The sequence below is a fragment of the Festucalex cinctus genome, chromosome 2, assembly GCF_051991245.1.
Source record: "Festucalex cinctus isolate MCC-2025b chromosome 2, RoL_Fcin_1.0, whole genome shotgun sequence".
Classification (NCBI taxonomy): domain Eukaryota; kingdom Metazoa; phylum Chordata; class Actinopteri; order Syngnathiformes; family Syngnathidae; genus Festucalex; species Festucalex cinctus.
In genome coordinates this window covers 40,088,990-40,102,630 of record NC_135412.1, presented here as the reverse complement: position 1 = coordinate 40,102,630, position 13,641 = coordinate 40,088,990, and the positions used below count along the sequence as shown (strand labels likewise).

At 37.5% G+C, this 13,641-nt stretch overlaps 1 protein-coding gene across 2 annotated transcripts in view; it reads right to left on the bottom strand.

The window, feature by feature from the left end:
* The window catches only part of tafa5l (TAFA chemokine like family member 5, like), a 60,199-nt gene that overhangs the window by 31,148 nt on the left and 15,410 nt on the right, over positions 1-13,641 (bottom strand). For both annotated transcript variants that reach the window (XM_077515080.1, XM_077515079.1), the window contains exon 2: positions 2,497-2,646. In XM_077515080.1, coding sequence (XP_077371206.1) covers positions 2,497-2,646 — 150 coding nt within the window. The remainder of the gene's footprint in view (positions 1-2,496; positions 2,647-13,641) is intronic.

Here is a 13,641-nt window from a genome sequence, read left to right as displayed (position 1 = left end):
TCAAAGCTATTTGCCCCATTACCTTCTCACACAGTATGCAGAATTCCACTTAAAAGCTTTGCGGCGTTGGACCCCATCAGCTGTCCGCAGGAAGCATTTCAATGAGGCCGTGAGCAACAGATTCAGTCTTTAATGCACTGGCCGCTAATGGAGTACAGGGCGCAGTGCAGCGGGAAACCAGTGAAAATCAATTTCCTCCTGCTTTAATCATAGTTCTCTCTAAGTTAATTAGTATCTGTTGAGTGTTTAGAGGGAAGCGAGGAGGGGGTGTCTGTTGAGCGTCGGAGGCGGTTAAAAACGACGTTTGGGAACGTGACGCGAGCCGCGGGACCGCATGCAGCGTGGAGGCTATTAGATGCTGAGAGTCATCGGAACTAATGGGGCTTGCGGTGCATGTCATTGTGATATTGGGAGATCCAATCAGCACGACGGTGTCAACCGCCGTTAAAGCCCGTCTGTCACGTGACAGATATCGTCCGATAACCTAGACAGGACATCGCGCATTAAACCATATCTAGCTCACTGTCTACGCCATGAATGATCCTTATTTGAGCCGGCGTTATTAAATAGCTGAGGATGAGGGTGATTTAACAGCACACTAAAAACATCAAAAGTGAATTAATATAGACTGTGACCGTGTTGCTATCAGGAGACAGAGCAACAGTTTAACTGAACTACAGAAAAATAAACTTGAGTTGAGTTATAAACATATTTTTTTCTTACGTCGACACACACATACACTTTCATTTTGCACTATTTTAAATATTTGAAATAATGTATAACTGCAAACCTACTTTTAAAACTATGATGTAAATCAACCATATATCATCTACCCCCATTCTCCTGTGCTTTGTGTTCCTGATCAAGCCAGCTAAGGCCGTCTCCATGGCAACGAGACGATATGATTGTCCTACCAGCTGGGACATGTACACTTACATATTTATGATTCTGCACAATGTATACACATGTCTTGTTATCACCTCTTTGGTTGGCCAGGTGTGTTACGGATGTGCTCACCTTGAAAAAGCCTGTAGCTGCTGGACAGGGCATCTTGGTTGCCACCCCCCCACCACCCAAGCAAACCACAGCATGGGCATCATGCTAATTCAACTGCCTGAGAATTGTTATTGTTTGATGTAATGGTGTGCAGAACTAGCAAGAAAGATATAGAGGTGGCAAAGGTTTGATAATTGACCTTACCGTGGCACGACCCTCCCCGCCACTAAATGCGACAAGCATTTACAGGTCGAGATGAGCTGAAGTGCATTCACACTAATGCAAAAGTTGTCAAATCTTCCTTGTGATTTCTCGGTCAGGAATTTTCAGGGCGCCATTATTTCTCTTCGAAGCAAGCAAAGGGGACTTTAATTTTTTTTAGTGAAAGGTATCTTCACTCCCTCACCATGCAATTTTAGCCCAAATCAAAAGGAATTACGCATCGCTGTCTGCTGCTACAGAAGTCAGGAAAAGACAGTCACATCACTCTCACTTCGACCGATTGTCAGCAAAGCCAAAGTTTTTGGACATTGTTCCCGTCAAGCCGGGTAAGAATGACTTTATATTACCTCATAGATTCAATGTTTTGTTGGTATTTATTGTAAATAGTAAGTCAACAAACGTGTGGACGGTTAGCTGCCCAGAGCTATCGTTAGCCTTTGGCTAAAAATAACAAGGGAGAACATTACCTTAGTGCAAACATAGTGGTTTATGGTCATTTTTGAGGCATTCAACTGGTCATGTGTGCAAAGTTTGTTCTGTTGGCATTTATAGTAAATACTATAGTAAATCAAAAAACACGTGGACGGTTAGCTATCCGGAGCTATCGTTAGCCTTTGGCTAAAAACAACAATGGAGAACATTACCTTAGTGCAGACGTAGTACTTTTTGGTCATTTGGAGGGATTCGACTGGCCGTGTGTGTGCTCTTCCACAAAGTTTGAGCCAGACATTGTTCGTAGCTGTTTGAGGTTTTAGGGAAAGGAATAATCCGAACAGTGTCTCTCTTGGTCTCTCTTAAACAAGCCGTGACTACCACAAGACGCCGTTTAATCGATCGAAATAGCAGCTATCACTCTTATACAAGCCGTGACTACAGCGTTTAACCATTTTTATTGTTTTTTTTTTCTTTTTCTTGGCTTTGGATAACCACACAAAGGATGCAATGCACGATCGGGAGTGAGCTTTTGTTTGTGCGGAGTGAAACGCACGTGCCGTCACAGACATGACACCTTGAGTCTTGATTGGTTTACTAGGTCATGCGGGCGTGGTTTACAGTAAGGTCAATTGACAGGAGAGAATGACTCAAAACAAACTACAAAAGCAATAGAAGACTTTCTCAAGGTATATACTGTAAATAATGACATATAATATCTTCAATATCCTTAGCAAAATGCATTTTAAAAACTCCTTCAAAATTTATTCTGAATAGTGCCAATAAAATACTGTGTAGTACTGTATGTGTCCTCCCCTGAGAAAGCAGAGCGGACTTTCCACATACCATCGACACATGCCGGCCTCGCCCGCGTGGTGCCGGCGATCTGACCTCTCCGGCAGGCGCAGCGGGCCGTCTGCCTGGCGATGGTCCGTCTGGGAACGCTGCTGTCCCTGTTGAGCATGACTATCTCGCAGGTTCCCACCGTCAACTGGCCTGCGAAACACAGCGGTGAGCAGTAAAGCACATTAGCATAATGAGCCTGTAATGGACACACTGCAGAAGAACGAGTGCTGTTGGAAGGCGGCGTGAGTGGCTCGTCGAAAGCCTCAATAGGCACACGTGATTTCACCGCCGAAAAAACACATGGCTTGAATGCCTCTTCATTTTAAGTGCAATTTGAATGGATTGAATAGACAAATGTCACCTTATGTGTATGGAATTTAACTTAATTAAAGATCTGAATTGACAAACATTTTGATTGTCTTGCAGTTAGGCTTATAAAGACCTGTGAGGCTGCTATTTTACTGCTGCAATTTACATTTTATACATTGTTTACATTGTATAAAATACATTGGAATTTCATGTAATGTGTAGAACAAAATAATCACACTCAGTTAAAAACAAATATTGGGGGATCCCTGCAAATCTAATCCAAAAATGATCTTACATACCTTTAATTCCGAAATGCCAAGTGGAAAAGGCTAATTAGATCTGGTGTGCGGCAACATAATGAAATGTTTAATTGGGAGCGTGACTGAGCTCTCCACTTTCTCCTGATCCCAATTACAGTGACAACGTCCTCACCAGACAAACAACAGCGCTTCTTCAAATGTTTGCTCGACGGGGTCTCATTGACATGCCCAGCTTCATACTCGGACAAGATCACACAATCACAACATCACACAATCATTGATAAATTTTCTCCCCTCTGTGTGTCCTTTTAAAGCTCGCAGCTCCAGTGAGCATTAAACATTAAGACGGTTGTTCTGTCGATGAAATGACTTGAAAACCAGAGGGAAGGTGTTTAATTGTCTTTTATGCAGCCTTGGCGGTGCATTTAAAAGAACGATTAGCCGCTAATGGTTGTTGTGTTCTATGAATAACCATGATGTAATCACAGCAAGTGACATTTAGGAGAGGAGATGAGTCAGCTCTCAGTTTAGAGATGATACAGAGCAACGTTTGCCAGGTGAAATCACTGGAAGAAGTTTTGTGGCAGCCTCAGATTATGGCCCTGTTTACACGGAAGCTTCGTTCCTCAAACAAATCTTGTACAGACAGAAACGTCTCAAGGCATGCGAGTGTGCAAAAGAAGACGTTTGATGGCTGTAATATATATGCCAAATCTGGAGTGGCGCTGTCGCGCTGACATATGGAGTTAACGGAAAGCATAGAAGAACAATTAGCGAAGAAGAAGACGAACCACTGATCTGAAAAACTGATAGGCCAAGACTTTACTTTTTATTCTCACTTTACTTTACATATTACTCCTCCGAAGAAACGTTTCTCGGCATACGATCCTATACATTTACAGTATCGAAATTAGAGAACATTTGAGACAGTACTTATAGAAACAACATGGGTCTACCAACTGAGCAATAAAAGAAAAGGGGTCTTCAAAGTTGTTTAAATAGTAGTCTGCTTGCGAGATGGGAGGAGTAAGATGGCTGCTCTGTGGTTTCAACGGCTTGCACGGACGTATATGAGCTATTGGCTGTCCAGTAATATATACAGATCAGTGAGACGAACACAACACAGGAGAAGTGACAATGCCGGGTGATTCGAGTACAACATCACGCAAAACATTTTGCTGTAAAAGCATAAACAAGCTAAGGAGGTTGCGCAAAACGACGACAACACGGCTATCCGCCATTGTTGTTGACAGACTGGTGGTTCGGGTGCAGTCAAGGGAGAATTTCGTCATCACCGGTGGAGTATCTATCCTGTATATGGTCCACATTAGAATGTACGGGGCGCGTTTTGAAATCTTTCCACTCTGAAGCCCGGTTTCAAAAGTGATCGGTTTCAAGCTCCGAAACCGAGCTGCCATGTGGACAAAGTGCTTAAACAGTAAACTTGTGCGGATACATTGAGCTTTCATGTGAACGGGGTCTTAGTTAACGGGTTTATTTTTGTTCTTGTCCGTTTATTGTTTGTTGCTTCTGTTGTCGTGGATTGCCGTCGTGTAACCTTGTCATTGTCAGTCAAAGGCCATTGTTTGTTACTTTAGACGCTATATTTGTTTTGGATTTTGTTAACTTTGTCAGACTCAGTACTTTAGATTTTTCCATACACCTTGCGTGCTTTCTTTTTGTTCCTGTGAAAAATTATTTTTGTCACTCCTTGCCTCCCTACTTCCCTGCACTTAGGTCCCAATTCCATCATAAACTGAATAAATTAGTGATGGCCATAACTACAAAAAGTTCAGAACTGGTGTCACAAACGATAATATATTACAAATGCACACTGCAAGTTTTCCGCTTTGAAGAATTCTTCCTGGAGTCCAACACATTTTCTTAGCCTTTCCATCTACACGGTGCTCATTCGGGAGCTAGTTTGGGTGAGTAAGGAGGAGCTCCAGCACGGCTAGGAACAGTCAGATGCTCAAGGCATTGTGAGTTGGTGAATTCAGCCATGAGTTGCCCTGACACAATTTTTGTTTCTTCTCGCACAAAGAATGAAGCATTTTATGCATATATGGTGATTGATCATGGAATAATTCCTTTTGCAATTGTCTGAACTCCTTGCCAGTGTTTTATTGATCAGAATAATGCTTTCAGGAGGATATAGCAGTACTGTGGACGGCATGATTGTAGCTCAATGGGTGATGTCTTGTTTCTACTACAGACTAAAAACTAGCTGAGACTGAAGTGTATTGATTATTATTTGCAGCCATTTTGAGTTCTGTCTGAAAATGATGTTAAAAAAAAGCTATCCATTAAATCATACCTTAATTTGTTGACTATTTGATATATGTTGGATGAAAAATATGTGCTTTGGCAGGCCTAATAGTGCACTCATCTGGATTCAAAAGGGTGAAGAACAGCTGACCTTAAATTTTGAGTGTATTAAATGAAAGATTCCCCAGACAAAGTCCATTAGATATCTAACCTTTTCTGCTCAGGCGTCTCAAAAGTTTCACCCATTTTTTTTTCCTTCAGTGGAAAGCTGCCTTGAAGAAGAAGAAAATATAAAAGCAGCTCCGAACAGCGAGATTGCACTTTTCGGAAGGTCAAAGCAGGCATCGCTCTTTAAATCTGATGCATCTCCACCCGCAAAGCTTCAATTGGAGATATTCAAGTTGCTCCAAAGAGTGAAATGGATAACGGGTTTTTGATGACCACAAATACTTTATGAGGTGGCGTAAGCAGTTGCTGAGAGATGTTCAAGAAGTTCAAATGCAAGTCACGGTGGGAACAGACAAGAAGCTCAACATTTTCACATTGGAAACATTGTAGTAAATAGGCAAACAGGGAAAAACAGTAAATGAGATAAATTTTAGTGATTTAAAAAAATACACTAATGTACTCACTGTGAAGAAGACACCGCTTATGTCTTTATCGTAGATCATCGTGGTCTTAATACCTGACCAATGTATCGATCATCGCAGTATCATGTCGTGACATAATTGTTATCATGAGCTTTGTGTCGCATATCGTACCGTATCGTGAGATACCCAGAGGTTCCCACCCTTAGATTTCAGTGAGCCAGTTATTTTCCCTGACAGCCAAGCATGATAGAAAAACTCGGCTAATAAAGTTACCATCAGGGTTGTTTTGTTAACAAAACTGTTTGGATCTGATACATTTCAGCAATTTGGAAAAACAAATACAATCAGCGGGAGCCTCTCTCTATGGAAATGTGGTGTATTTAATATTCTGCTCACTCACTATAGCCCATCATCACCACCACTCAGCCCAGCCGATTTTGCTTTTGCTGAGGCGGGCCCTTTTATGCATGTGGGTGCTGGGAGGGCGGAGGTGATGTGAGATATCAGTGCTGTCTGCTGTGTTTCTCCATTCAACAGATGAATGGGCTTCATGCAAGAAGCCTGAAGGCAGAGACTGGTAGAGCAAGGGCTTGTGCGGTGAGTGGGCTGCGGGGATGCGGGAGGTTGGAAAGCGTTTTGTAACGTGTCGTTCGCCACCGCCTTGCACTCCATCATTCCAACTACGGATGATTCATGTGACGCGGGGGTTCATGTCATTCAATAACAAGAATGCACCTGCTGTGCAACCCTATTTAACAGGATGAAATGTGTGCATGTTTCGGAGACAGGCATAGAGAGAGGAGACTACAGTATATGTTGGTCCAATCTGAAGCAGACCCTCGCCAAGGTCAGAAAATGAAATTTGCACCACTGTAAAACAACAAATTGTCTTTTCTATAAGTTGAGGTTCAATACAATGTTCTCTAAAGGCTTATTTCTTTGTTATGAAATGCGGGAAAATCAGTTTTCACTAGGGGTGTCAAAATTAGTGTGTTAATTTTGAGTTAAAGTTCCTTTAACGCCACTAATTTTTTAAACGCATGATTAATGACCACCTTACTTGGAAAGCCTGTACTGGGGGAATTCCAGTTGCAACGCAGCAGCACGTCCACGTCAAAATTTAGCAATAATAAATTTAATAATAATGCATACATTTGTGGAGACTGAGGTCAAGTTGTATTTTACAATTTTAAAAATGTGCATATTTTTACAAGTTACTTAATGTTAAAGATTATATGGCTCTTAATATGAAAAGAAAAATGCAAAGGTTTTCACCAGTGTCTTACAAATGCAATTATGCCATCTAGTGGCAGAAAAAAAATACCTCAACAAAAATCAATATCACACTCATTTTTTTTTTTACTGTACAGTACATCTTTTTAATTTTAACTCAGTTTTATGAATTATGAAATTACTGTATCAATGACTAAAAGATGCAGACATATTTCTATTAGTTTAACATTTTCATTTTGTTAACAAGAGTATGAAAGCTGAGAAAAAACATTTTATTGTACATTTTTATTGTACAGTTAGAACAGATGTAAAATTTGCGATTAATCACGAGTTAACTACTGAAGTAATGCGATTAATTATGATGAAACATTTTAATCGCCTGACACCCCTAATATTCACAAAAGCAAAAATGTAAAACATTTACCGGTAGTTAAATTGCCCAACTTGGTTTATTGGTTTTGAACATATAAACATACACAACTTATACCAACTTAAAATGATATTGAAGTTTGATTTCTTGTTATTTTGATTTGCCATTACATTTTGTAGGTGGAAAGCCTATACAAGTGAAAGCCAAAGCCAAGCCCAAAAATTATGAAGGGTTTCACATTATTAATGCGAATTCTGAGATTTGCTATGAAATATATGGTATACATTTGAATGTAATTACTAAAAACATTTTCAAGACTGAGAACTACAGTATGTAGTACCAAGTTGTGTATACAGCCTGAAACTGTTTTGCACCATTTCAGTTTTCCTGATTTGTTCTTTTGGGATAGGGCTAAATGACGCGAGTGTGTTTGAACCCCCGCAAATTGGCTCTTACACCCATTTCGCTGGTGTTTGAAAATGTGAACTTTGAAGCGGCATCGCATCAAGAATGTCCTTTACGTCACACAGCAGCACATTGTGCACACATACATACGGAGGGGTTCAAACGCTAGTCGGGGCAATTGTGTCTGAGTGCAGCATATCAGGACTGTGATCAGACACACTCACCAAAGTAGTGCAGCACAAGTATCTTAATATCTGGGCCTGAAATAGGCAGCAGGAGCCAGCAGATGCCGAGTCCCTCCTGCTGATTCAATATGAAACACTGAGAACTAGTGGCCATGATGAGGTAATTAAAGGAACAATATGAAGTCATTTCAGCTGAAAAGAGCAGCTGGGTGCAACACGGTCTTATGAGGTGATTCGCATCTCTGTCGTTGCCATGGTGACCTCACATCGCCAACTTTCACAGTTTTGACTAGTTTCCGAACCTTAATTAAGCCAATGCACCTGTTTCATAGTAGAAACATGTCACGACGCACCAGTGATGATGTCATCGGGGGTGGGGGGGAGTGGGAGGGCATTCGTGCACTACCACCCAAATGAGTTACTCCGCCCCTGACCCCTGCAATGAAGTCTTTTTGGGCTAAACTTCCTATTTTTTAAACGTGTAAATGTATTTAAGTTTATAGTGAGATAAAGAACAAAACCAAGAAAAATAGTATATTGATGATTTACACATAATCGTCACATTGCATCTTGTCAAACTACTGACCCACACGCATCTGCTAGCGATGCCAAGTGAGCTGAATTTCAAACTTTGCCGAACATTTGGCACTTCCACAATGGGTGAAAATTCATTCTCCACTCTGAGAAACATGTTTTCAGAAAACGGGCACACAATGCTTAAAAAAAAGTCATGTCAAGTCATATCAAGTCAAGTCAAAAGTCAGCTGAGAGAGAGAAAGTAAATATCAGACAGAAAAGTACTATCAAACATTTATCGAACAGCAGAATATGCTTACTGAGTTCAAGTGATACGAAATCACAGTAACTTTCTCCCGTGAATCAACTTTTGCCTTCTTTTCAGTGTCATAAAACTGTTGAATTTGTTTGAAATAGTCTTTATTCATGACAATTCATAAGTTGGGTCATTTGGAGCAGCACGTTTAGCCCCTGGTCTTCTACCAGGGAGCGTGAGCGTGTTCGACAATCTATGGAAATACTTGAATTAGCTGGAAAACCTCCAGTGATATACAAATTATTTTGTCCAGGTTTCCACTCAGGAGACACAGACGCTGGTTGATTCATTTTCTAGTTTGGTATATCTTGTGTGGTGAGTCACAGGTGAGTTGGAGCCTATCACAGCTGACTTTAGGCCAGACCTGGAGTGGCCTGTCAACTGCATGGCTGCTGCAGAAAGTGGTAGAAAATTAAAGGATGCACGTGTCTTTTGACAGGCAGAAAAACAAATCTTGAGATTACTTTGCCGGTAGGCTATAGAATGCCCTCCAAAAGTATTGGAACAGTGTGAACATATGAGTTTGACACCTTAAGATGATTTTGAGACAAGAGATCAATATTCCAGATTTCATTTCCAGGTATCTGTGATTGGCTGGCAACCAGTCCAGGGTGTCCCCTGCCTCCTGCCCAGAGCCAGCTGAGATAGGAGCCAGCACCCCCCGCGACCCTTGTGAGGAATAAGCGGTCAAGAAAATGGATGGATGGATGGATTTCCAGGTATTTTCATCTGGATTAAATGCACAATTTAGAAGACATTTTCTGTATGAACCTTACATTCAAACAAGTTAGAGGTGAAACCATGAAAACAAGAGACACCGTCCAATGTGACCTAAAACATTCAATTGTGAAGCTGAATGAAGATCGACAATCAATCAGAGCCATTGTACAAAACAGCCACTTATGTCATTATGTCAAATGTCATTAGACACGAGCTGAACGTATACTAAACAACACCCAACTAGTAGACCAATGAAAACAGCTGTAAAAAAACAAAAAACAAAAAAAAAAAAAAACATTTTGAGACATGGAAGCAATCTGCTAGAGCAAGTATGTCAAACATACGATTGACATACTTGCTCTAGCAGATTCATTCATTATCACTTGAACTCAGTAAGCATATTCTGCTGTTCGATAAATGTTTGATAGTACTTTAATGTCTGATATTTACTTTCTCTCTCTCAGCTGACTTTTGACTTGACTTGATATGAGTTGACATGACTTTTTTTTTTAAGCATTGTGTGCCCGTTTTCTGATTTTGTTTTTAAGGGTAAAAAAAAAAAAAAAAGTAATGTCGGACCAATTAATCAGCCGGCCACAATCAAAGCATATAAATTTCACAAGCAATCGTCAGATGAGCAATGTAACCTGTACATGGAATGGCTTTGGATGTTATTTTACACAATTTAAAGTTAGTTTAAAAAAATATACAGACTAACAGAAACTAAATAAGACACACATTCAATTACACAGATGACAAGGATTAACGTCCTTATAATTTCATTAACGGCACCACACGATGCATTCCTGTGAGCAACATTTCCTTTCCTTTTATTATTTTTTGAACATATAAACAGATGAACAGCAGAGATAAAACAAAAAACAACAACAATCAAAAGAGAAGAAAATCCCAATAACATAATCATTCAATTAATCATAACTTACATGTTCAAAAGGGAGTAGGAAGAAGTTAAAAACTTATCTAGTCCTACCCCTTTTACTAAATATATTTGAACTTAATTCATTATGAATACAATTTTAATTTACTAATTATTAAAAAATAATAATACAATAATAAATGATATATATAACTCAAGTTATATATATATATATATATATATACACACAAGTGCACTTAACATATTCACATTTACCAAAAACATATATACATAAATTTACTAAACATATACCATAATACCTATCTAGATCATTTACACATACTCACATGTACATTTTTCATATACTGGTCTGACATAGATAATTTTTTTGAACTTTACTTTTAAACATTTTTTTAAACTCCAGCATTGAATCACAATTTTTCTGAGCAATTTCCAAATGATTCCACAGATCAACACCTTTTACAGATACACACCTTTGCTTAATATTTGTTCTTGTTTTGGGTTTTTTGTACACACTTGTACCCCTTATATCATAAGGACTGTGTCTAATTTCAAATAACTTCTGAGTACTGTGGCAGAGTAAATTGTTATAAACTTTATACATTATTTGTGCTATTTTAAAATCCACCAAGTCATAAAATTTCATTGCATTTAATTTAATAAATAGTGGATGTGTTGGCTCTGTATACTTTGATCCATTAATAATTCTTATAGCTTTCTTTTGCAATTTGAAAACGGTGTTAGTATTTGTTTTATATGCCATTCCCCAGAATTCCACACAATAGGTCAAATATGGTAATAATAGTGAACTATATAATATATATAATGATTTCATGTTTAAAACATCCTTACTTTTATAGAGTATCCCTATAATTTTTGACATTTTCCTTTTAACAGTTTCTATGTGTGGCTTCCAACATAATTTATCATCGATAATAATTCCAAGGAATTTATTTTCATTCACCCTTTCTATTTCAATTGAATTCACCATAATTTTGACTTGATGAGTGATTTGTCTCGTGCCAAAAACTATGAACTTGGTTTTATTTAAATTCAATGATAATTTATTTACATCAAACCATTTTTTTTAATATATTCAATTCATACTCCACAGTAGTCAGAAGCTGCTTCAGGTTTTCTCCTGAACAATAGAAAGTTGTATCATCAGCAAATAAGACACTTTTCAATGTTTTTGAGACACAGCAAATATCGTTTATATACAGTATAAATAATTTAGGGCCGAGCACAGACCCTTGGGGAACTCCATGAGTGATCTTCATGTGTTCTGATTGTACATTATTAAACTGCACATACTGATATCTATTTTCCAAATAACTTTTCATCCACTTATAAGCTAAACCTCTTATTCCATATTTCTTTAATTTATTCATTAATATAGAATGATCTATAGTATCAAAAGCTTTTTTTAAATCCATAAAAATCCCAACAGTAAATTTTTTATTATCTATTTCGGTAGATATTGCTTCTACAAGCTCCATGACTGCCATTGAGGTGGTCCGTTTTTCTCTAAACCCATATTGGGTTTCACTTAAGAGCTTATGTTTCTCAATAAAATTATCCAATCTATATGAAAATAATTTTTCTAGAATTTTTGAGAACTGTGGCAACAATGATATTGGTCTGTAGTTATTAAACGTGTGTCTTTCTCCACTTTTATGAACAGGAATGACTTTGGCTATCTTCATTTTTGATGGAAATATACCAGTTTTAAATGATAAATTACAAATATATGTAAAAGGTTGTACAATATATTCTATAATACTTTTTACTAATGTCATATCAATGTTAAGACAGTCAGTAGACTTTTTATTTTTTAATGTTTTCACAACATTTAATACTTCTATATCATTAACATCATTAAGAAACATTGTGGATGAATTACTTACAATGTTCTTATCTATTTCACGTTTGTTTCTTGGCTCTGGGATTTTGTTTGCCAAGTTGCTGCCCACGTTAACTAAATATTCATTAAAATTATTAGCTATGTCAGAAATTTCATCAATTACCATATCGTTATCTTTTATAAAATATTGTGGAAAATTTGTTTTTTTAGAACTTTTTTTAATTACATGATTTAGTGTTTTCCATATTTCTTGTGTATTGCTTTTATTCTGTTCTAATAATGCGTGGTAATAATCTTTCTTACTTAATCGAATAATATTTACTAATTTATTTTTATAGATCTTATACTTTGTCTCAGCTTCCACAGTTCTCAATTTAATAAATCTTTTGTATAAATTATTTTTCTTTTTACATGCATTCTGTGCACCCTTCGTCATCCATGTCTTATTTGGACCTTTATACTTGCTTGTAATTTTAATTAATGGACAATGTTTATTATATAGAGAAATAATGGTTGACTGAAATTCACTATATGCAATATCAGGATCGTTATTTGAATAAACCTCAGACCAGTTGTGTTTCTCTAAATCCAACTTAAAGGCAGCCATGGAGCGTGTTGTTCTTGCTCTAGTTTCAAATGTGTAAGTAATCGGCTTCATTTTTTTATCAAAATAATCATAAAAAATTGCAAAAATCGGGAGGTGATCACTTATATCATTAATAAGGAGTCCACTTTCTATTTTAAGGTCAATTTTATTTGTGAATATATTATCAATTAGTGTAGCTGTATCGATTGTTATTCTACTAGGTTTTATAATAACAGGAAATAAACTATTACTATACATCATATTTATAAAATCAGTTGTTTTCTGATGTCCATTAGGATTTAATAAATCAATGTTAAAATCACCACACAATATTCGCAATTTTTTATCATTTGTATAACTAAGGATATCTGTTAACTTATCGTTAAATGTATCAAGACATGATCCTGGTGTCCTATATATACAACTTATAATTACGTTTGACATATTTTTTATATGAACTTCAATAGTTACACATTCCATTACATTATCCACAGTAGTAGTTAGATGTTCAATTTTACTACATTTGAAAACCTTATCAACATATATTGCAACTCCTCCTCCCCTTCTGTTTTCCCTATTCATTGTAAACAATTCATATCCTTCCATTTCTATATCGCTTATTTTC